The sequence below is a fragment of the Patagioenas fasciata genome, chromosome 2 (assembly GCF_037038585.1).
Source record: "Patagioenas fasciata isolate bPatFas1 chromosome 2, bPatFas1.hap1, whole genome shotgun sequence".
Taxonomy (NCBI): domain Eukaryota; kingdom Metazoa; phylum Chordata; class Aves; order Columbiformes; family Columbidae; genus Patagioenas; species Patagioenas fasciata.
Genome location: NC_092521.1, coordinates 73,871,441 through 73,896,764, shown reverse-complemented (window position 1 = coordinate 73,896,764; position 25,324 = coordinate 73,871,441). Strand labels below are relative to the sequence as shown.

The 25,324-nt window shown below is 37.9% G+C and overlaps 1 protein-coding gene across 18 annotated transcripts in view; it reads right to left on the bottom strand.

Annotated features, from left to right (window-relative positions):
* Nucleotides 1-25,324, bottom strand: part of COBL (cordon-bleu WH2 repeat protein) — a 175,255-nt gene that overhangs the window by 37,357 nt on the left and 112,574 nt on the right. For 15 of the 18 annotated variants that reach the window (XM_071804413.1, XM_071804407.1, XM_071804412.1 and 12 more), the window contains 2 exons: nt 15,042-15,180; nt 11,958-12,122 (listed from right to left, as the gene is read on the bottom strand). In XM_071804413.1, the coding sequence (XP_071660514.1) occupies nt 11,958-12,122; nt 15,042-15,180 (304 nt within the window). Of the gene's footprint in view, nt 1-7,625; nt 8,147-11,957; nt 12,123-15,041; nt 15,181-25,324 lie in introns of those variants that run through there. The other 3 variants (XM_071804417.1, XM_065831045.2, XM_071804416.1) reach the window with 2 other exon arrangements.

Genomic DNA, 25,324 nt, shown 5'->3' with positions numbered 1-25,324 from the left:
AATAAAAAGGAAAAACTCCCGAATCCTAACATCCATTTTGATTTTGAAAACTAGAAGGTGAAGCTTCTGGGGTTTTCTCCTCCATCTATTTTTTCCTTTTTTTATCCATTATTAATCTCTTCATTATCCCTTCTCCTTCCCCTTCTTATCCCTAACTAAAAAAGAACATTTAAAAAAAACAAAACAAACAAACAAAAAACCAACCCAAAACCAAACAAAAGGCACCTCCTCTTTTAGACTCCAAAAACTTGTTTTGGTTTGGTTTTTTCCTTAATAACAGCACACAAAGATTGTGTTTGGAAAATTTTTTAGCAGGTGTGACTGGTCACTTTGTACAGTACAGTAATGCCCAGACATTATCTTCATTCTCTTGATTGCAAATAATTTCATCATGAGATTATAAAACTCTCCTCTCACCTTAGAGTGGTCTCTATCAGTCCAGCACAGAATCAAACTGGTGGTTTGTTATTACTCTTTGCATCACAGCATGTCAGTTTGAAGACTTCTGTCTCCATTGCTTTCAGTCTGCTAATTTTCTCACAGGCACTAATTTCACTCCATGGAAAACCACAAGGAGTTTCCCTGTGCAAGGATTTTTTGTGTGAAAAAATGCAATCGATACCTTGCCAAAGCCTTGTCCTATGAATAGCGGCATGTATATAATGTATCCTGGAAGTGAAGAAAAGCCTTTTTAGTACGATCTGTGTCCTTTGTACAAGCAGACTGAAGACAAATGATTTTATTTGAGGAACATCTGAATCCCATTGATCAGCTTGATGAATACAGAACAGGAAAGCTGCCAGGTACAGAGGAAGCTGGGCATGTCCACAAGGGAGTGGAGCAAACAAGCAAATTACAGTGTACGCATGCCCTTTTTATTTTTTTTTAACGGAATGTTTTCATTTGGAAAACTTGGACACTTAAACCTCCAAGTTTCTTTAACTGACTGGTCATATTATTCTCATTTTGTGAAGGTAAGCAGAGAAGGGTTTTAAAAATACGTTTTAAAAAATTATAAATAATCAATATAATGTTCATATACATCGTGTTTAAACAAAATAAGATTTCTTCTGGAAAAAAAAAAGCTTTCCTCTTTTTGGGGAGAAATCAGTATAAGTTTTACCTGGTAAAAAAGAATCACGCCATTCCTGAGCATTGATTTAACATGTCTGAGGAACTTGTAGTACTAGAAAAAGGTTTCAGAAAAAATTTGAAATACCAATGCATTCCTGCAACAGTCCTCAAAGTAGTTTCTACTTCTAGCAACACCAGGAGGTGTTCCACGCTGGTCCTCCTACAGCCCTCAGCAGCCCAACATGAGGCTTTCCATAAAGCAAGTCAAGTATAAGGATCTGTTTAGTTTCCAAAATGTTCCATCTCTTACGAGCCAAAGTCAAGCAAAGGAACTCCTTACCTGAACTTAAAGGCAGTGTACTAGTTTTTCTTCCAGTCTTTATAATTCTTACATAGTTCTTCATAATTCTAATAATTTAGGAATGATAGGAATTCTTATCTTCTTACATTGAAATCTTGACTGTTACATCTACAGACACACCTTTATCAAAAGAGCTGTTGCATGTTTTCACTTAGTTAATAAAAAAGTTGAAAATATTTCTCCATTAATTTCCATGTTTTTACAAACTGAAAAAAGTATTTTCCCCTTCAGTTTTTAACTCCCTGTGTCAACTGAAAAAAATGAGGAAAGAAACAATCATGGGAGAGAAAAGAAGAAAAATGCTAACCTACATGTTTTAAAAATCAGATATCAATAATAATTTTCATTGGATGCTTGAAGTTAAAACATTAATCCTTTTGTTTGTTTACTCTAGCGAGTAAGTAGGTGCTTCCCTACCAGTCTCCTTCACTGTTTATGCAATGTTACTCTATATTTAGCTACTTCCACCTTTTAATCACAATAATCTTACAAGAAAAAATATTTGTCACAGTCCTCCTTTCTCATTCTTTCCTTGGTCTTCTTTTGTCTCAGGTCTTTGTCTTCCATTACACCCCACCTTTGCTTATGGTACAGTAGGTTGGAAGGTAATTCTTTTATCCATGCCAGGAGCCAATTATGGAATCCACAAAAGGAGCTGACAAAAGCGACTTTGTCTCTGGTCTCAGCCTTTTGTTCCTTCAGGCCCTAAAACCCAGAAGCGAACGTGCATGGCCAGAATTCTCAATTTCTTAGAAGAAAGCAGGTAGGCATTTTAGTCAGTGTTTACTGACTTAGAAGTGGTAATACAAAAAGCTGAGTATGAGCATCTCTAAGGATGGACAAACACTTTGGTAGGGATATTATCACCTACCTGGAACAGAGAATACAAACATTTCCAACAGTTTGCTTTCTGTAGCTCTCTGTGCACTGCCTGCATTTGAATCAGTAGGATCCTGCACTACAGATGTCAATGCAATTTCAAATACCAACCCTACAGCTTTGTTTGGCCCATACATAATGCGTAAATCAAGCATAGCTTCAAATTCATACCCAGGATTCAAGTCCTCTCACACACACACTCACATCACGTGCATGTATGGCTGGACACTGATGTTCAGTCTGGTTTGTACTGATAAAGCCTGTGTCCCTCTACTTGTATGAGTGTGATGGTTTCTTCATATTCCACTGTTCAAGTACAACAGAGTATGTTTAAGATGCCACTCAGTTATTAAAGGTACAGCTCACGGAGTTACACTGCTCTCATTTTGACTAAGGAATAGGAAAACAGGGAATCTGGTTTCATTTAGAATAAACATCCATGGTTTATCCACAGACCACTTGAATTGCAGAGCTGGGCTGCAAGGGAATTAGAAGAAAAATGTCTTTACATTTAGTCAGGATGGGAAATGTGAAGCTAAGGTTTATTCCACACTGCATGAAATAGGTAAAACAAAAACAGTTAACAACTTAAAGAGCAGGAAATGAAACTAGGAAGACTATCTGATTCACTGGAGTCTAGTCCCATACTTAATATAACCAGGAAATATTTCATTATATTCGAAGGAATTGTGTTCCCTTATAGTACGACTGACTTCTGGCTCAAAGTCTGCAAAATCACAGGTATTATTTTCAATATCATGTCAGGCAGCAGAGTGAACACGTAAGGGAATACAAAATACCCCCTTTACAACTGGTGTTACCTTTACCCTGGGCTGCATCTGCTTCTTCAGAACTTCCTCAAGTCATGAGAAAATGAAGCAGATCTGGTGACCCAAATTTACAATTCTCTTATTAGAACTGAATAGGAAAAAAGTATGTTTCGTGTTCAAACAATATTCAAGTGGTATAAAAGACTCATCAGTTGATACCTATTCAGCAGGTTATCACCTTCTAAAGTAGTTCACTCTTGCTACTGGGCTTGATCCTTTCAACAGTCATTTACCACTTGAAGTCAGAGCATCACAGAAGAACAGACGATAAATAAGGAATGAAGCAGCTGATCCTTGCTTAGAAAAATACCAGATCACCTTCCCTTCTCCACCTCAGCAAAAGTCAGCAGAGTTTATTATGTGTAAGCTCTTCTGGATGAACAAAGTACTAATCACACTACTTTTTGTTCTGTCAACTTCATATAAATCCTAATGGTGGATTTCTCTAGCCATACAGGTGATATAGAGAAGCCAATCTACATACTATATGTGAGATATTTGAGTAAGAAGTGTGTAAGCAGTGGCAGCAAGCTTGTCTCACTGTTCTTGAGGGGAGAGTTCATAGTTTTGCAATGACATTAGAAAACAACATGGTTGTAATTTTGGAGGGATGGAGTAAGTTACATTCTGCCTTCTAAAATAACATGTATTTTAGTATGGAAAGTTAAATGGTGCCTACTGCATGTGCTAAATATATATTGAGAGTCATGGCAGGGACTGGAAGCCAAGTTCAGAAGACAGAACTGCTGTCTTACATACACACACATGGCCCAACTCACACAAAGAGACACTTTTATACTGGGATGGAACAATAAAAAGGGCTTAAAGTGGCTGTAAACATAAATGATGAGTGTATGAGAATCATGACCACAGAGTTTACCTTACAAACACAGAATACAGCGACAGATGATGAGCATACGACAGATTACGTGGTCACATGTTTAATAAATAAATGCATCATAGGCCTTTCCGATTTATCATACAATTTGGACTGGAGGATTTCTCTACTAGTCACTCTCCCTTGAGCACTCTAGATGCCATGGACAGCTTTAAAGACTTGCAGTTAAAAATGAACAAAAGGAAATATTTCCTTTTGCATTAATCTATTTGGACTATTCTCTCCACATTTTACTTTTTCAGAATAAGCTTCAGTTCTGGACCAGTAGCATACTTTCTAAAGATAAAAATGGAAAGAGATCAAAGTTTAGTATTCTACAGTCCTGTCCCTGGAAAAGAAAAAAATCCAGCTGCTCAGTGAAAAAGACAACATCCATTTCAATAATCAGGGATTTCAATCCTAATGAAAAAAAAGGAAGCATTACATGTAGGAAAGACATTTAAGGATGTTTGGAGAGTCTCTCAATCTTAGATTTTAGTATCTGAACATCTGACTTGTTTCTAATGAAGTCATTTGTCTGTGAAAGAGGGTGAATACCGAAACAATTTACTCATGCTTTTAAAATTCTAAAACTCAGGCTGATAAACCTTTCTAGCACAACATGTCTTTCTATATGGGCACTAAATCTGACCTGCTCCTACGCACTTGTTCTGAAGCACATATACCAGCCATATGCACTAATTTCCACACCTTGGACACACAGCTGCTACAAATACAGGGGCAATGTCTATGCAATGTAACAGCCAACCCAACCTGCCACCATCCTTTTCAAGAACATCTAGAGTAAAAACGTGAGCTTGCATCTGGAAGATGCCATCACTGTGGCATCACCTGCAAATATGATTTTATTTTCATTTTACTATTAGCGATGAAAACAATTAAAAAAAAAGTCTAGAAAAATATTTTTCTTTTTAGTTTCTGAAAAAAACAACACAGTAAACTAAGTTTAGTTTAATGCATTCTTAAAGAACTGAAAATCTTTGTATAAGTGTGGTACGTTTTAGCTTAAAATTCACCTTCAGCATTATTCTTACTTGCGATCTAGTGCAGTTATATGACAACATCGGCTCCCTCTGCTGGTCAACATAAAAAGAGTTTTACATGGCCATTCCGTAAAATCCACGCATCAGGAAGCTTAATCTAATTCACCGGACTTTGTACGGGTGGACGACATTCATCTGGTATCAGAATGAGTTTAACCATAAATTATACATCTGTTCTTATTTCCTAAGAGCACTGAATGTCATGGACATCAGAGTTGTAATACTGGAACTTGTTTTGATTTATAAGCTATTTATGCATGTACTTGTCCACCTAAAAGGTCTCAATAACATTTTCCATTGGTTGTTCTTTGTTTGTTTGTTTTTCACCTGAGATATCTCACCATGAACGACAGTATTTGAGCAATGCTCTTTGGTAGGGCAGATAAATCCTGAATACATCAAATGAGTTTCTTACTAATTTTGATAAGAATGTCTTGGTAAAAAATTATAGTATAATGCTCAATTTGTTATCAACCTCTCCATTACATTCTTGGTTCACTTCTAATGTTTGCATGGTTAAAATAAATGGAGTAAACCCAAGCCAATGTCCTTTCATATCACTGTTAACCTGAGAGTCCATCAAACCTACCTAAACTGACGTTTCTTCCTCTCACTGAAAACGACAGAAAACCTCTCATTCTCTTCCAGAAGTCAAATTGAGGTGACATTAGAAATCCTGCATCAAAGCCTGGACCAAGCAGGGATTCCCCAACTGTCCCTCGGTGCTGAGCTGGCGTTTGCGAACCGAACTTCCAGTGAGTTCATGTTCCCATAATCACACACACTATTAATGCATCAACAGTTGTGAAACAGAGTATCTATGTAATTCCACTGAATAGATTTGGGTTTAATGAGTGTCACTGGAAGTTCTTTCCCACACTGTGTATAGTAATGGGAGGTTTTAAATATGCTAATGTTATAGTATAAGCATTATTTCTTATAATTAAGATGATTTCTTGTAAAGATGCAGCAATTCTTTTTTTTAAAGCTCTTTTTAATACTGTATATATACCTGGTACTTACAAAATTGTAAGGAACAAAGGTTATGAATTAGCATAAGCAAGAATTTTTCTCTTAAATTTGGAAAGGCAGAGCTGTAAAGCTTAAACTGGTCAGTAAAAGATTTTATGTAGAAATTTCACAGAAAATGTTAATTCTCATGAACATGGAAAATTTTGCATTTTAGTACAAAAACAAAGTAAATTAAGGATGAGTAATGAGCTTTTTGAGCTTTTAAGAGTTTGAGCAGACCAGCTGAAGACAGACAGCTTTTCACAGTAAACTTGTCAGCTATGTGGAGAGGGGTCATAGCTGTACTCCTTCAAAGCAAGGAAACTTTTCGTTGAAAATGTAATTCTATTGAAAACTAAAACTTCTTTTAAGCTCAACCAGCGTCAATGCAAAGAACTGCTTTTACAACACACTGTACTTCTACATCGTACTCAATATAAAAAACTTTGTTTCACTTCATTATTCCATTTTTATACTAGTCTGAACACTATGGGGCATGTAACTCTGTGAAGTTACAAATAGGATGTAAATAGAGTAATGAGAATGGGAAAATTAGGCTCTTAATCTTCACATTGTGAACATCTACTGTTTTGTTTTGCTTTTTTTTTAAAAGAAGACTTACAATTAAACCATTGTCCTGTCTTAAGAAGCTATTACAAAGTACCTGGCAGCACAGAGAGTTCAATTCTACTTCACTTTTATTAGAAGACCCTTAGGGTATCATGTACACTTTCTGAAGCATCACTTAAAACTTATTAACTGCATGTCATATTTGTATTAAAAATTGTCAAAACCCTTTTTAGTCATGTCTCACATTATCTGTAGGAATGCTTTGCTTTCTTATTCTCCATTTTGCCTACCTGGAAAGGATCCAAGATGAGCATGATTATTTGCTTGAGGGTAAAACAATATTTTTTTGTCATTTAAATTAGAGTTACGTATTGCAACTCATTTAAATAACATAAATGTCTTAAATCACAGTACATGTAAGGTCAGAATAGTTCTGGGTGTGTGCACCATTGCAACTCATAAAACCTAAGTTCATAGTTCAGAATGATTAAAAATACATGCCTTATGGGCTGTTCACATATAGAACTTTCTTCAGCGCAAAGAAGTTTTTGCTAAGTACAATCCTATAGCTGATATTTTAATTATAGCTCACTGAACATTCCTAGTACAACTGTAGAAAGGAGACTTGTGGAATGAGATTTATCTTGAGCAAATAGTGCTTGCATCTTTTGTTACAGAAATAGAACACACACCTTGATTTCCATAGGATCTCTCCAGCATAAAGATAAAATTTCTCATACTAAGCATCAGGATGACAGGCCGAAGTAAAGCCTATGAATCAGTGCATTTGATACTTGTTCTTATCATTCCTTCTATGCCCACTTATAGACTCATCAGATCTTTGTTTCTTTTTTTCTCAGCAGCTTGACTGATAGAAGATATAGAAAGAATCTTCCACTTCAACTTGACTTGGCCATGCCCAGTTCTAGTTTTGTTCCAAAGGAAGAGAACATACGCAATGGAGGAAAAATATAATATATTAGATAATGTAAAATAATAGGATAACAGGAAAAAAAAAATGTTTTCAGGAATTTTTGCATTAAATCTTCAGACAGTATTGAAAGAAAGACACCCTGCCCCAAAAACACACTCTTTGAAACACCAAATCAAACTAAGCCATGGATCAAAACAAAGAGAATCTTTTGAAAAAGAACAAACAAATGTATGGATAATCTTTCTGAGGCTGACATATAGATTTATATAACACAGCATTCAGTTCTGGAGCATACATCTCACAAATGAATATGAACCACAGCCAAAAATAATCAATAGTAATTAAAAGAGAATGTGCGAGTTCAAAGAGAAAGGAAGCCAAAATCTCAGCGAAAAAAAGGTTCTTTTCCAGCAGGGGAGGAAGGAAGGCAACAGAAGAATCAGGGCAGCAGAGGCAACAGGAGGTTCAGAGGTATGAAGGCCATAGGAAGAGGCAAAGTCTGTCAGACGCGCTTGGTATATGAAGGGAATGAAGCACAACAGTAAACTGTTGAGGGAAAAGAGTAAAAGACAGAATTATAAATACTGTGTAGGTCAGACAGCAGAACGGCTAGCATGCTCAGTGATGTTCAAAATCAGACGCCCAAAAGAGGTGCAGGTACGTGGGCACATGTATTAAAATTCAGAACCCCACATGCTCTGAGACTGACCCCCTGGGTTCATGTACAAGATAACTCAATTCCAACAGCACAACACCTACTGATATGCAGCATGTCTACGAATCCTGCTTTATTTGGCCTGAGTTTTAATTATTCAGAAGGTGCAAGACAGATTATGCTGGAGATTCAGCTTCATTCTTTAGCCTCAGATCAGGCCGGATGAGTAAGGAGTGATGGTGGTATAAGCCTCCTAAGTCACACTTGCAAGTTTTCTTACTTTAAAGACCACCTTTAAGAAAGAAAGGCTGGGTCAGTTGGCAGATGCCCTCTGAGGCAGTGCACTACGACAGGTCAGCAAAATCCCCTACTCACCAGCCTGCAGTTCCCAATTAATTTAGAACCATATATAACAAAATGTAGTTTCCTCTCTGTGAGCTTCTCTATCAATTTTTGCTTCAAGTTAACAAAGTCCAGCTCTTAGAGACTGTGAAAGACTAGCTATGTATCTATGCAGACTGAAGAAATATGACCAACTCGCTTGTGAAATTGCCACAGCTTTTGTCAAGTGGCTTATATTACCTGTTACTTTATTAATGATCTAATGAAAAACATTAAAAATCTGATATGGAGACAGGGCTCCTTTCTGTTCTCCTTATTCCTTAAAATTAGCCTGGTATTATCCATCAACTAGTAGTTTACATGTCATCTATATAGAATAACTGGGAAATGCTTACACCCACTCTTACGGTCCTTTCAAACTTTCTGGTTAAGTGATGATTGATTATTTTGATCTATAGTTAAAAACAAAAACAGGTTCAAATAATTATTTCAATCTTTTAAAGACAGAACACTTTACGAAATTTAAAAATCCATCAGTTGTCAAGCCTCAATCCAGTGGAAACCCTGAGCTCACTAGTGCTTTATCCAGTGTCATGAGTGAAGAATTTAGTTTTAGGATCTGACTCTACAGGAAGGTAAATTGTTTACTCTTTGGCAAACAACTTTTAATTTCTTACTACATTTCTTAATGATGGTTCATAACAAACCAAATAAAGTGCTAACCATGGAGGTTCACAGAAATATTGCATTTATTCTAAGGAACTACTTGAAAACATTTCCAGACAGCATATTGTAACTGCTCGTCTAAGTGCAGAAATTTTTCAGTATGTGCATTCTTTACCTGAGGTAAGCAGGACAGAGCTTACTACTGACTGACTTTTTAATTGGGAACTTCATAAGCTACATGACACAACCAAACTCCATGCAAAAGTAGTGACAGTCTCCATTTCTGCATTTCCAAAGCACAGTCAATCTCAGAATTGGAGGGCAAGAACAACCAGATTAGTAAGATAAGGATGGAGAAAGCATCTCATAAACATATCATTTTAGACATGCACACAACATGCAGCTAAGGGTCGACCAGACCAAAAGTTAAGAGGAAAGGTCATGTAATGAGAATAAAAAGATTAAAGAGCAAAAACTGTTGGGAACAATTGTACTCGTTTGTGGAAGAGATTCTTACCATTAGAGCCAGAAGTATCTTACTGAAGGCCCTATTCATTAATGACTTACACTCCACATAAGTTTGGAAAACTCCATGAAGAGCAATTACCACCATCCTTGATGAAATGGAATTTCCTCAACATGGGTTTCCCAGGGTACAAAGGGACAACTGCGTGCTTGCTGGGAAGCAACGAGAGGTGAGGCATGGTGTCCCACACACAGCGGCAGATCATAAGGAACAAGAATTTCAACTCCACACAATCACGGAGTTTTAATTTCTGAATGGAAATCGCATATTGTGAAAGACAAACTGCTGCTAACAGTCACCCACTCAGCAAACAAGACCACAATCCTCAGAGAAAGCTGTTTTGAGAGTGATTTCAGAACAAATATGCCTTTCATCAATAACTGGCATCAGTAGCTTATCCTCCTTCCCACCTTGTTCCATGAGAAAACACATCTACTGAGGAAGACTGAAAATGTTGTTCTTTGAATCTACCGCTAAGGTCCTATTTGCACTGCTTGAGGCATTCTCAGGCAATAAAAAACATTGCAAAACTCTGTTCTTAAACTGCTCAATCGCTACAGTATCTAAGCACCTTTCAGAATGCCATTGGGCAATATAATTAGCATCTGTCATATGTGCTACTTTCTCTCATGGGTACATCTATATACATTTCTCTTGTGTAAGTCTATGCACGTATCTTTAGGCAGAGCACAGCATAATTATAAAGCTAAACTTGTCCCTCTCCAACACTGATGCTTTAAGTCTAAAATAAGCACCCACTAAGCACTATTCTTTTGCTCTTGGTAAACTGAGGATAATAAAAGCTCATGTTATGTTTCCATGTACAAGCTTAATCAAATCCTTTTGGCTGGGATATTATGTTTAAGAGCGAATGATCAGACTGATAAAATCAGAGTTGCATTGATTAAAGGGTATTTGATCACCAAGGTAGATCAGGAAAGCATTGCAAAATCATAGTGGTAGAAACTCAAATGAAGCACAGATATTAATGTAAAGAAGGCCACAAGGGATTTTTAATAAAGAAAGCATTGTAGGCAAGCTGATGGTATCTAGGGGAAAAAAAGGGGGAGGGGGGGTAAAGAAAATTGTAAGTATTATATGATTCCTGTGTATATGCTGGTAAAAACGAATTAGGGTTAATTCTCAATAAGATTCAGGATTTACATAAGTTTGGATCTTCTTAATTTCCTTCTCTCTCCCCAGTAAAATTCTGTCAATCTATATTTCCTCAGCACAGATTTGAAAAATAATGCTTTAGATTTAGCTAGTATCCAGGAGCAAACACACCAACTTCAGTGTGACAGAGCAACAGCTACCTGCAGAATAATGTTGGTAAATGTTCTGGAAAAAGACCTTTTGTCAAATTAGCAGCTAATGGAAACATTTATCTATCACATGGTTAGGAGACACCCTCCTAACCTCCAAAAGAAGTGTGTCCATGAGGTGCCATAACATGCGGAGCTTTGCTCTCTTTACAGGACCTACATGGGTGTGCAGGGCAAGCCCACAGGCAGCATGATACATGATCAAAGACTTGGCTTGCGTACAAAGACGATCGATGGATAAGCATGAAAAAGTAGTATGAAGACATGCTTTTCACAAATACACAAGGATGTTGAAAATATTGTGTTTCTTTGTCTGCTGTTATGCCCCAAGGGGAAGAGCACACAAAGGACTATCCAGAGACGGCAAGGAAGATGTACCCATTAGGACAGGAAGGCCCTCAACAGCACGCAGCTCCTGTAAATGGTTTAATTTTCCTCAGGGAGACACCCTGTAGTTTTCAACTGAGTCTGATAGACCTATCGAGTCTCAAAGGAACGCGTCTCTAGAGAGACAGAAAAAATGTTACTACAGAAAAACAGACACGGAGAATCAATACCAGACAACAGGTTTTTGCTTCTAGCAGCACAAAGTCACAAGGTTTGATGTTTTTTTTTAAATGCTTCCATACAATGGCCAGGTATCATCCGCAAAACTGTCTCCACACGAGTGTTTTGTTTATTTTATATTAATTAGTTATACTGCATTGGGCATTTTAAAAGACAACAGGCTGGAAAAAAACAGACGTGTATGTTTAAAGAGCAGAGAGGAAAGTCTGGAAAAGCTAACCCTGGGAGTAGCCATCAGAAGAACGGAAATGTAAATACATGTAGTTTCAAACATACGTTTAGGTACCAGCTCTGTTGGTGGTGTAACATCTGCTTCTCTGTAACAGACTGTTGGATCCACAATGTCAGGAGGAGGGTAAGGTGGGGGTGGGGGGATCACTAACTGGGGTGGACCACGAGTGGTGCCTCTAGGAGGCTTTTGTGGCACTTGCCGTCCATCACCTACAGGGGGATCAATTGACTTGTTATTTCATTGCAAGAAAATGATCACTCTGCTTACTGTTATTTTTTTAAACACACATTGATTTTCCCTTACCCACACCCAAAGTCTCTCTGGATCTAATTCTGCCCTTGTTTACCCCCAAATAATTAAAGGAGAAGGAAAATCGAGGTCTCTCCTAAACCAACAGCAATGGGACTAGAACTGGGCCCAGCACATAAATATATATAAAAACTAACAGTTAAAAATCACTATTTTGGCAAATAGAAAGAAGGAAAAAAAAGTTTAATTAAATAAAATGAAAAAAGCTATGTAAGGAAATGTGAAAAATGTGTTTTATTTTTATCTTCTTAAGTGCCAAACTGCCTGAATTTGTTGACCTCTAGAATACTTTACGTGACTATTTTCCTGACTCTTTGAGAGAAAGAAAAAGATGCCTCCAGTCAGTATTTTGAAGTAGGTATCTTGACAGGTTTTTATTTTCTGAGTAGGTTTTTTATTATTTTGACATTGTGGAGAAGCAGATGATTAAGTTGTTTTTTTGCAAAACACTGTTTTAAGCTACCAAAGAAAATGCTCGTAACTTTGGCTGGGGGCTTATTTCAATCCCATGTGCAACAGCGAAATAAATACATGTACCTTTGCACTATATTCTATTAACCATTTGCAATGTTAAAAAGCTGCTGCCAGTTTGTAGTGTACAGACCTAGAGCTTGGAAAAACCTACAGACCTTGCAATTTGGAAAGCCCTTAGAGGCTAAAAGTGCCCTGAGGAACAATGACTACCTGCTGGTTCTGCACTCATACCCTGCCTTAAGCATCTGCTGTGCTCATTGCTGAAGAAGAGCGTGGCAGAGATGAACCCTGGTCTAATCCATTCTGATCATTCCCGTATTCTTTGTCTCATGCTCTGGTGCTGCTAAGAAGGGAAGTAGCACCAAGAGGGAGGAAAAAAGATTCAACTATTATTATTTTCTATTTAGAAGTCACTAGCTTTCAGAGATTCAAGACACAATCTAATGCTGGCAAATGTGCAGACCCTTTGTTACTGTTTTGAGAAAACTGGGCACAATGCTTTGGAGTCAGAGTAAATGATTCAGTACTGAATACTGAAGTGGATTTACCAGTTTGAGCATCTTCTTGATAGGATCTTTTGCTTTGATTCATGTGGCTAACTTTGGAGATACACAGAACTATACGATAGTTTGGGTTGTAAGGGACCTTCAAAGGTCACCTAGTTCAACACCCCTGCAATGAGCAGGGACGTCTTTGACAAGATCAGGTTGCTCAGAGCCCCGTCCAGCTTGGCCTTGAATGCTTCCAGTGATGGGCATCTACATAGGCAGCTTTAACGCTTTTTCCATCACGTGGCTGCCTACTTCTTGCAGTACGTTTTTCCCCTCACTACAGTCTTGCTTTTTTCACAGCTTTTCTCTCTTGCTCTCAGAGCCATCTGTGCTTTCTCATCATTTTCTTGCAAGGGCCCCAAAGAGAAGCTGTTTTACCAACCTTTCCGTAACGTTTTTTCTTGTTAATGAACACATTCATTCAAGAAAGTAGCAGAAAATGAAAAGCACTGAAGATAGGGCTACTGTGGGACGAGTTCTTTGTCAGTGTAAATTAATAAGGCTCCATTACAGTAAACGATACTACAGAATCCTACATCAGTAGGGTCTGGCCAGCAAGCACTTACGTACACAGTACAGAGCGGCCTAGAAGTGGCTCTGCTCTGCTTTATATCATCTGTAACATTATGAGCACTGATGCAAATTAAAATGAACACTTACAAAAAGGTAAAGCACCAAATGTCATCAATAAGTGACCAGCAGCAGGGCAAAGTATGAGGAGCAACAGACTGTGGTATCTGCAATGGTTAAAAGTAAGCCAATTTGCTGAAAAAGTCCTGTGTTATATGGCACAGTGATAACATTCCCCTTAGAGGGTTTAAATAAGAAATGTCAATGGAGTCGAACATGTCACAAGATAATGGACTCCTGCTGCTACACAAATGCTGAGGCATTAAATGTGAAGCATTTACTGAAAATAAATGTTGGAACAAAGCCAAGAGGTTTCTTTCTAAACTGTGAGGCATTTCTAATGTAAGCAATTATGTATGACAGGATGTCATATCTGTGTGTCTTAGGCACTTTATGAAACATGAGGTCAAAGGCACGAACTGAAATGCACTGCATGCATTATAGCACTTGAAGAATGATTCTCTTAATGTACTGAAAAATGAGTTTAAATATGTGGGGTTATTATCTCATATCTTACCCATCATATTACAGAACCACTTTGTTTGCTAAAAGCATTATTTTGGGGTCCTCACTCAGGCAAAGCTCCCACTGATCTGAATAAGTGAGCAGTCAGATAACGACAGAGGTCCAGAACTTTTTTCGGTCTTTCTGTATGACAGTAGATGGGATGTCACATACAGCTGAACACTAAAGTTGCTTCTGTTGTCTCCAGGTACATATGGCATTCCTTTGAGAGCACCAGTCCTTTTCTTCTGTTCATTAGCTAAATACTCAGCACAGATTGATTTATAATAAAACTATCTCCATTTACTAGCATTTCCGTTTACTATTTCTGTACTAGCAAAACCAACATGACCTTAAAGGCACAAAACAGGCCCAGGGCTTGTGCTTTTGGACATCCACTTTGTATCAAGCTTTAAATCATCCGATGAGTGTTATCTACCTTTCACTACCCTATGTTACTCTGAATGGTGTCATTAAAAAAAAATGAGATAGTATACAAACGTTTCTTTCCAGACTTTCATTCTGCAAAGAAATGCATTTTTTTTCCCAGAAGTCAAAAAAGTTTTCAAGCTCACAGCATAACGGAATTAATGAAACTTCAAACAGTGAGCACTAAAAGCACATGCATGGGATTACACGGAAGAGAAGAACACCTCTCACCCATTGTGCTCTTCCTCTTGTCTTCCCTCTCTTCTGTCCTGTTTGGCATGGCAGGAGTGGGTGGAGCAGACGCAGCTGGTGGAAGAGGAGCACGCCTCTTCTTTTTGTGTAAATCATTCAGGGATGCTCCTTGTGAAATCTAGATAAGTTGAAAAATAGGTACAGTAAATGGCATGTTTTGTCAATGTTGTAAATTGACAGTAACAAAAAAAAAAGGTGATTGCCGTATGACCTAATTTCTCAGCACAGTATACTTATAATGAGCATTTATAGTGAGAACAGAAGATTAAAAAGACAGATCAGAAGGGCTATAGTAATGTTGCACTCAGAGAAGGAAAGGGACAAGAACTGCAGATGAATGTCATGGCAGAAGTACCAGTCTGGTAGACATTTGATGTTTTTGGTAAAAGGGAACTAGAAAGCCCAACACTCAGCAATGCACAGTACGACACTACCTGTATTGTTAAGCTTGAGCCATAGTATCATCTTATTTTTCTATTGGTTTCTTCAGACCTTTTATTACGGTTAAATACTCCCATTTGTATGTGTAGGGAGTAAACTCACTCTCATTTCTTTGATTTTCCTCTCAAATTCTTGCTTGAGGACTTCTGAGAGAAGAGCCAGAGTTAAAAGTTTGTTTGCATGATGATATGAGATTATACCGTACTCTGCTGTAGTTATGTCTACTAGACTTCATAGACATACTTTTGAAGATCTGTAACACCTCGGCTTCCAATAATTGCAACATGCTGGTTGGCAAGCCAAGACTTCATTACAGTTTACACTGCTTTTAAAAATACAAAAAAAAAAATCATTACAAATGACTTGGGTTTCACTGGGTTGTGTAATATTTTCTGTAGGAAAATATAATGATTTTTTATATTTGAAAAGTACTGACAACACTAGACAGAACCAGGCTTAGTCGAGGCAGAGGGTAATGGGAGCTGCCCACACATGGCATGCTGTTGGTATTCTTCAGTATTCACATGCATCACTTCACTCTCTGTCCATCCTCATACTCCCCATAGCTGAAGATATCTAATATACAAAACTGCCTGGTGGTTTTCTAATATTTCAAAGGACTAAACAATAATAATAATCTTTCCTTTAATCCAGAGGATTAATGAACCCTTAAAATACATTTGTTGTGGGAGATTTCATTAAACAAATAGTAGCTTCACACTGCTCAAAGCTATTATCAGAGTTCAGAGGAAAGACACTAATTTAGATGCGTCCTTTATATGTTGAGTGAAAACTCTGAGAATAAATTAATTTTACAAATAGTAGGACATGAGTAGAGCCTCCTTTACTTTGTCCCCCTTTTCAAAAGCACTCAGGAGGGTCTTAGGTTATAAAACAAGAACATTCAGTTCCCATTCATCAGGCTAATGCTTTAACCACTGTGCCACATGACAGCTGGACACTCTCCACTCCTTCCTGGTGAATCTGCATATGGAGAAACTTGGTAGTAACTGCACTGGACATGGAGCATGTTAACCAGGATGAGCTGCAGCTTTCATAGCAAACAGCTTCTATAAGGTGGAGGGGTCAGAGGGTGGGAAAGAAAGATGTTCTGGTCTTGCTTCCTACTACCATAGATTATTTCTGCATTTTGAACTGAATGTCCGCTGGCTACAGCACACAGTTTTGGCCACCAAACTTCACGGCATTTGAGAAATTAGATTTCTATGAAGAAAAGAGCACCAGGTCAAATGTTCAGGAATGGATACAGTAAAATTCTGGAGCTCCTGTGAAACATTTTTGCCCAAGGTTATGATGTTACTCCATAGTAAGATGGAGCACCCCTCCTGATGAAAAAAACTGACTGCCAGTGGTTAGGAACTGATTGCAATTGACTGAAGTTGAATCCCACCCCCCTCAGTTCTTGTAGAAACAGAATACCCAATACTGAGCTGGCAATAGGCAAATAGGTACGTGGAAAAAAAATCACATTCTCCTGCACTGCATTTTAAATAACTAAAGTACATGTGAGCACTTAATACTGTATCTTGATTCTTCAGGATACTACCTTATAAAAAAGGAGAAAATTATTGAAGTGGTGGCTTCGATTAATCTGACTACGAAGTCTCCAAAATTCAGTAGCTATGGAGAAACTGGATCATCTGGGAGACAGGCAGCATTTGAACTTCCTCAACACTTCACAAGCACAAGTCATGACTTCTGAGGTTACTTAATGGCACTTTGCAGCTTCCATATTCACTCCCGTCTCTCCAGACAGAAAGGTCATTTTACTTGAGGACAAAAAAAATGGATGGACTGGTGATTTAAAAGATAAATCTAAGAAATCTTGAGAATCAAGGTAGAAAGTAAATGTGTGTTTCTACTTGAAATAATAAAGATCTCTGATCACCCTTCCCCAAGTGCCAGATGAGTGAAGGATGTCAGTTTGGTATATTAAAATTCCTCAAAGATATGTTAGTGCTTTACTAAGAAGAAAGGATCCTCGTTAGAAGCCAGCTTATCTTTTCCAGCTCTATGTATTCTTATTTAGTTGAATCATCTGAAAAAACATAAGATAGATGTATGGATGGACATACTGCTACTACTAAAGAAAAGGGCAGAAAATACCTAATGCTCAGCTGCAATATACACACACAAAAATGCTTTTATTATACTGTCAGCTAAGTGCAGGATACTTCACAAACACCATAAAGAAGATGAAAAGCTTGTTTAAAGTCAGCCACACTACAATGTATATAAGAAGTGTCTAGTTCAAGAACAGGTCATAAAAATTGTTAAAGTAGTTCTTTAATGCCAACCTCGGTAAACCTATGAGGCTAAACATAAATGGAAAAAACACAAAGAACATTCTGTTTCTTTCTTGCACTTGTATATACCAAAACAATAGAACTTGAAAATAATTTGTTACGGCTGGCTGCTTCTTTTCTAAAGAAATCAGGCCTTAACAACAGTATCTGAAGTAATTTCCCATCCAAACTTTGTTATAGGAGCCTCCCTCTGAGCGTAACAGAATATTTCCTAGTCTTAGCATTTGTGCTTCACCTAAGTATCATTTCTAACCAGAAGAAATTATTACGTCAGCTTCTGTTATGCAACTAATACATAACGTTTAAGTATGTTACTAAGCGTTCCCTGACTAGAATTAGCATCATCAACTGAACCAGAGATTAATAATGCGGGCCAAAAAGACCTAAGACTGACAAATAGTGTCACTTCTGTTCCCATGTTGATGAGACCACATACAATGCAAAAGAACAATTTTCCATTAAATTCATGTCATGGCTCATACCCTGTTTGAAAAAATACTTTCAATATTGCAGACATAATATTCAAGGAATGTGCTGACTGGGTTTTCCTTTTGTTGTTTCCTTCAACATCTTTATTAAATTTGAGGACTTCAGATGAGATTTTAGAATATATTTAGAGCATAACAACAATGTCATGAGGAGGTTATGTATCAAAATTGTGTAGAAAAGAATCCCAAGGCTAATGCTTGAAATTTTCAATCAGTAGCATTTGACAGCCACCTTACTTCCAAAAGCTCTGTGGATACACTAAAAGTGGATGTGTAAACTGAGTTTGAGTTCCCTCATGTGTAAGAGTTCAGTATTTTCTTTGAGTTATGTTGCACTGAATATGAATTCATAAAAAACATTAATGGAGGCCCAAGGAAACAAAGGCCACCACCACTACAAATCCATCAAGCATTCAAAGACAAGGAGATTCTCAGATAAAGTTCCAACGTGAGCTTCACTCCCTGCCTGTCTTCTGCTTAAGGTCAGACACTCGTTTTGTATTTATCAACCCTTCACTACTAATCTTTCTAACAGAAATGTTTATCTGTGTAAGTACTTGCTAAGTCATCTGGCAGATCCCACCTTTCTTTTATTCAAAGACCAAACTAGGCCTAAATTTACTGCAGGTTTACTGCTCCCGAAACCGAGCGTCCTTCTGTAAGCCAGAAACTATATCACTAATTTGTGCTCCTCTGCCCCTCCAGCATCTACTCACATTTGCAACCCACTGGATGACACTGACTATGTACCTCAGTCGCCTGAGTCAATACTTTGACCAAGAAGGAAATCTCACTCTACTGTCTCCAAAGACAGATTAAAGACACTACTATAGCATACTTGGAAAGCCACACGTATCAAGTCTGCTCCGTTAAGGACAGCCCGCATGTTCTTGCCATAGATGGTAGAGGCAAAGGGTCTGGGTTTAATGCAACCTTGAAACGCGCACATTGTGCAAACAGCAAAGCATTCTAATGTTGTAATTAATGCAGTTATATCTCAACCAGTAAAGAACCCAGCAACTAGCAAGGTGTTCCAAAATGGTGATAAGGCCAAGTAAAAATCCTTAAGCTAACACTAGAAAGCCCAGTTGGATTTTGTGGGCTTGAGGGAAAAATATCGCATAGCCTCTAAACTGGATGTCGAAGGCCACTTTAGCACCTTGTGGCAGCTACTGCCTTTCAAGCAACACATTTTGCCCACCTACTGAATAGCCAAGGGGGACTTGATAGTCTTCAATGACTACCGAGTTGGGACACAGAGACCAGGGGAACAAATCATGTCTTCTTCCTTCTCCCAAGATTGATGTCCACAGAGAAGAGCGGACATACGAGAGACAAACTTTCTGCAGGACTGAGAAAGAACTTGTTTTTTCAAGCTGCATGATCTCAAGTCAGAAGCACAACTAAGAACACAAGCAGGGAAGAACAACTTAAAAACTGCCATGGAAAGACTTCCTTGAACGTGCATACTAAAAGCAAACAGCACCTTCTTGAGTTACTTGGAACAGGTTTTCCCTGAACAACTGCAGATTTCTGCTGTAGTTTGCATCCACACCTACTGGAGAAAGCCTGGACAACTGACAGACAGATCTAAGCAGTATTAAATGTGTCTTAATAGAAAACCCCTCAGTGGATGTAGCCAATATGTGACTGAGATGTTAAAAAAAACGACCTGTATAGTTTGTGTTTTGAAATCCAAACCAATCTTCTTCAATATTTTCATAAATATGACAAGAAACATTTGCCTTACAGCAACATTGTAGCTATGGGTAATACACACATATTCTACCAGCAATAGGATGATGTCTGGAATAAGGATTTTTTTTTTCAGGGATGTCTCATGGTGGTTTAGCATCTACAAATATAAAAAAAAAATTGTATAGCATTTGATATAAATTGTGTGAAAAAAGCTCATATACTCTTTTGCTGCTTTCTCCTTTTTATGCAACGCTACATGTCAGGATGTTTTATTGTTTTATAGAATGATAGTATTGTTGTGACTTCTGTCTAATTTGTATACAAAATGTCTGTTTGGAGAAACAGTGAGTGATTGTTTGTACAAATTATTTTTAGAAGTAAATAAAAAGGACTGGAAAAAGAACACATGGATTCAATCACTGACATGCCCTGACTACAAACTGTTTTCTATCATCCAACACTGACTAGACACACACTCCGATTTAAGCAAGACAGATTCTGATACACCTGCTGGTGATGACATTTTGTGGGGTCAGAATACCTGTCGAATTAGAAAGTGTTTAAATATGATCCACAGAAAAATTCAGAGCTAGCTTACAACTGCACAAACAATTGGATCACCCCAAACTATGTGTGTGACCATCGCAAGCCTCTTCCTTTCACAAAGCATTTTGAGCAATCTTGAACTAATTAAGAGTCATTTTACAAGAAGTGCTAGAAGTAAAAGGAAAAGACACATATTTTATTAACACTTGATATAACCAGAACTGTACTGAGGTTTCTGTAGCATTGTGTGAAAGACAAGTTGGCATGTAAGTTTTATTATTTGGGAGTTTTCAAAAATATTTTGCTATGATTTTGTGCATGATTTAAACCAGTTGAGAAGAAAACCTCTGGATCGAAGAGGAGCTGTTCTAGGAAAATCAGAGATAAATCCTTCAGCTGCAGAAGAGAGACGCGAAGCTGTCCACCAAACTTGATGATATAAAAGCTACTCTATCGAGCTGATTCTGCATTTTCACAGGGCAACAGATGCTTCGACATGCCTAGCACTATAAACCACAAGAAGTCCCAACTGAACATTAATGTGTCTTAAAAAACATTTATTCACATACCTAATATTCCCTGGACAGGTCATATATCATTAGGCTTTTCCCCGGCATACACTGACAAAGGAAAATTCAGGGAGCTCTCAAAGAAACTAGGTGTATGAGCAATTCATGAGGCTGACCACTTTAAGTCACATTCTACTGTCTATTCAGCACTGAACTTCTCTAATTTGTTTCCTTATTAGGCAGCACCCCATTTCATTTGATTAAAAACTGAATGTTTAATCCGCAAGTACATTACAAATGACATTCAAAGACAGCAGTCTGATGTCTCCCAAAAACATGTCCTTATGCTGCACAATGCATTTGTGTGGGTTATTTAAAATGCTCACTAGGATCCCATGCAATGCAACAACACATTGCAAAAACAACATACACAGAGATACTAAAAAACTGAGCACATGGAAACAGTTCTGAAGACGACATTATTTTGAAAACTGGTCATTTTCATAAAAAGCAAAGAAATAACAACACTTCAGAAATTAGCAAGCAAGTTTTCTGGGTCAGTCATTTTAGTTCTGTAAATCTTGATTTTTCCAGTGTCGGATCTTGCAAAGCTGACAGTAAAATAATAATATTAAACTTAAAGGGAGATTTTGAAATAAGCCATACAACATTAAGAAATGCTTGCTGTGACAGCAAGACTGACATTTGGACCAACAAGACCCAATAGCTCGTGTTACTCTGAACATGCCGCTCTCGCACGGAACAAGTGCAGATGGGAGGTTCCAAAGCTACTGACAACATGAGTTCAAGTCCACAACGTGCCACCAACAGCCTCTACGAACAGGACAACCACGTTTGTGCTGTGACACGATGTCGCTCTGTATCAGGGTGTTTCCTCCTAATTTGAGGCTCTGCACCAGGCTTCCTTGGCATGGGTTTGGCCCATGTGATGGTTGCACCCAAGCCATGTTCTGAGCTGCTTTGCTGCTGAAGTGGTTCAGGTGCTGTGTTAAAGTGGGAAGTCTGGCTTATTACTGGACTGCAAACTGCACTGCTCGCCTGCAAACACCCTTACCATTAATATTTTAATCAGATGACAAAAATATTGTATCGTTTTGCCTACTTCTGCGCTGCTGGATTTCAAATTTTTTTTTTTTCTCATTACATAACTCTGGTATTAAACAGGGTTTTGTAATGAAATTTAGTATTCATTACCAAAAACGAAGCTGTGACTGCAAAACCATCTCAGTCTTAGTAACAGAGAAAAGCTTAGCAATACTAGATTTTACAGAAATTGCTGTGCTCTTGTGCTATTTTATTCATACAATGAAGAAGACAAAAGCCAAGGATGTCCTTGAATATTCAGCTGACTGGTGACAGAAAGCTAAATCAGTTGACACAAGAAAGCCACCACAAGGTGAAGGGGCAAGCTCATTTTTCCATCTGTTTTTACTGAACACACCCTTTGTGAAATGTCATGGTCAAGGGCAGTTAAAAATTAATGTCATTCTAATCTTCTTTAAACACTTTAACTTGCTCAGTTAAATGTGTCAGGCAGGAAACTATCCATAAACAAATTCGAAATGTTAAATTACTAACATAGCTGTGATTTCCTTCTTTTGCAAAATCTCATTACTAGCTGCAATATTATTTCCACCCAAGGAAGTCACTCTACAACACCAAATATTTTCACATGCATTGAAACATGTAGACTACACAAGTCTGCGGATGTTTGCTTTGGCATGGAATTGAACTTCCTCTGTTTCTCTGAATACAATGTAATCCTCCTCATTGATGTCTTCATTTAAAGTGGGAAAAAACCAAAAACCCTGAAACACTTAAAAATCACATCTTAAACCCACCAGAAACTGATTTTCTACTAAGATTCCTTCTCTGGAAAAGTTAAACAAAAATGAAAAAAGCCACCTCCAAATTTTCATTTCATATTTGTGCTCACCTCTTCAGTTAGAACAATACAATAAACAGAACAAATGAACATTAATATAAGCTTAAAATACATAGTAGGACCTCAGCTCAGTATTTTGTCTGGCAGCTTTGTCAATGAGTTTGACAAGATCAATGTATCTCCTTGAGTTATTGTCTTTGGGAAAGGATTTTATACATCACCTATTCCTCCCCAGTCTCACGTCCAGGATTACAGGTTGGCTGACTCATTGGTCTGCTTTTCTGTCCTTAAAAATACAAGAGATGTTATGAGCCAGCTGAAGATGTGCAAAATTTACTTTGCATCTTTGTCTTATTTTCTACCAAAATGGTGGGCTGTGGCCTCAAATCTGTTAGGGCTAGAAAGTGGAAGGCAATCACACAGATGTTTGACCAGTAACAAGGAGAACCATACCCCTTCTACTCTCAGATCTCCCTGGAGCTTAAGTTTCCCTTTACACTTACAATTTTATTCTGTAGAGACAGCCAAATTGAATTTTTACTGCGTAGTCTTAAGTCCTAGGCAATCACCTCAGAAGTCTTCTCAGTTAAGAGAAAAACATACCTGACTTATTTCAGCCTAGTTCATTCCAGCACTCACAAAGGGCTGCCAGAAGCTCCGACTTCCACTGTCTTCATAAATCAGGAAGAGGGAGGAATAGCAAAGTGGTACCAGAGTGGTGATTAGATTTATTACTAGGGACTGCAGAATAACATAGACCTACATGAAGTTACTCCCCACAAGTATATGATTTTTATAATCCAAAATTACTAACAGACTCTGCTGCAAAGACCTGTTAGAGAAACCCACCATGGGACTTTGCTCGCTATCCATGCCTGGAAGTGTCAGCAACATATGGCTGAGCAAGACTCAGGGGCATCTGTTGAGCTGTGATGTTCTGATCAAGGTGAGCACACTGCAAACAGAGTCAGGTACCCCTGGGGACCTGCACCATCCATCCTCTAAAGAAGTGAAAAACTGAAGTGATGTGTAGCCAGAGGAACTGGATTTGCGCTCCTCTCCTCTCCTCTATTACTTTTGGGATATATCTGAATTAACTCAAATAAAACATAGTAGCAGAGAAGCAGAGAAGTATTTTTACTAGATTGTACTTATTTGTGATGTATTTTCCTGCTTTCTTATTTGGCTAAACAATGACCAGAATGCAATGCCATTAAGCTATTAAATTAAACCTGACCTTCATTGAATGTACTTACTTAGTTAATTTTTCTATTATAGAATTTTTTTACCTTTTTTCATTTGGGATCTAAGAAATGTGGAGTTACAAGCAAAATCTGAAAAACAACACAAATCCCGTTTACAAATTAAGCCCAGTGTTAGGGTCATTTTTCATTGCTTACTGAATGCCAGTTCTTCAGAAGCCTTGCTGCTTAAAATGACTTTTGTCTATTAACTTCCCTTAAATACTTTGCCCAGCAAAGCCTAATAATTACTTGACAAATACTTTCTCTTTAATGAGAGTTAAAGCTTACGATGACATCAGCCTGTTCTATTTGTCTGTGACTTGCAAGCCAGATGAATTTTACTTACTAAATGCTGCAACCCCGCCAAAATTCAAGGCTGCACAGAACAGTATGTTCGGGCCCTGACGTCTTGCCAGTTTTCAATGAAGTGCTTGACAGAGACCACATGTGGAGGTCAAGTGATCTCACCAGATGGCAAGTTGTGGTATTATTCCCAAGACAGGTAGTATAGTCTGTTCAGAAACAGTTGGCAGGTGATCCATGAACTCACAGCCAGAAGCAACTGGATTATTGCAAAAGACCAAGAACATTATTGATGTTAGTGAAAAGACTACTCCAAGAATTTTTCTTGTACTTTATTCAAGTATTTGACTCTGAAGTTGTATGATTTCTTGAAAAAAAAAAAAAAGAAAAAGAAAAAGAAAAAAAAAAGGAGGATTTATTTTATTAACTGCTATCTCAAATCAGAAGTTCCCCTGTCAAAGAAATCTCATACTCTTGCATGATTATTATGTGATGTATGTTAAATGGTAAAATAAAGACACTGCAAGCTCAGCGTACTTGAGTTCTTGTAACATATTAAGGATCACCAGGTCATTCTGACTTTGATGTCAATTCAGAGACTGTATCTGCACAGGTTAGAAGGCAGGACTGGACTACTCTGCAGAGAGCAACAGGAAATCAGACCATGGAGGGACCTTACAAAATTCTGTAGAGTACCTTCCTCACCCTTCTACAGTAACAGCTTATCCAAGGCACAGTGTGGAACACTCAGCACTTCACACAGTCCAGCCTTCAGTTAAAGCAGGTAAAGCAATTTAAAT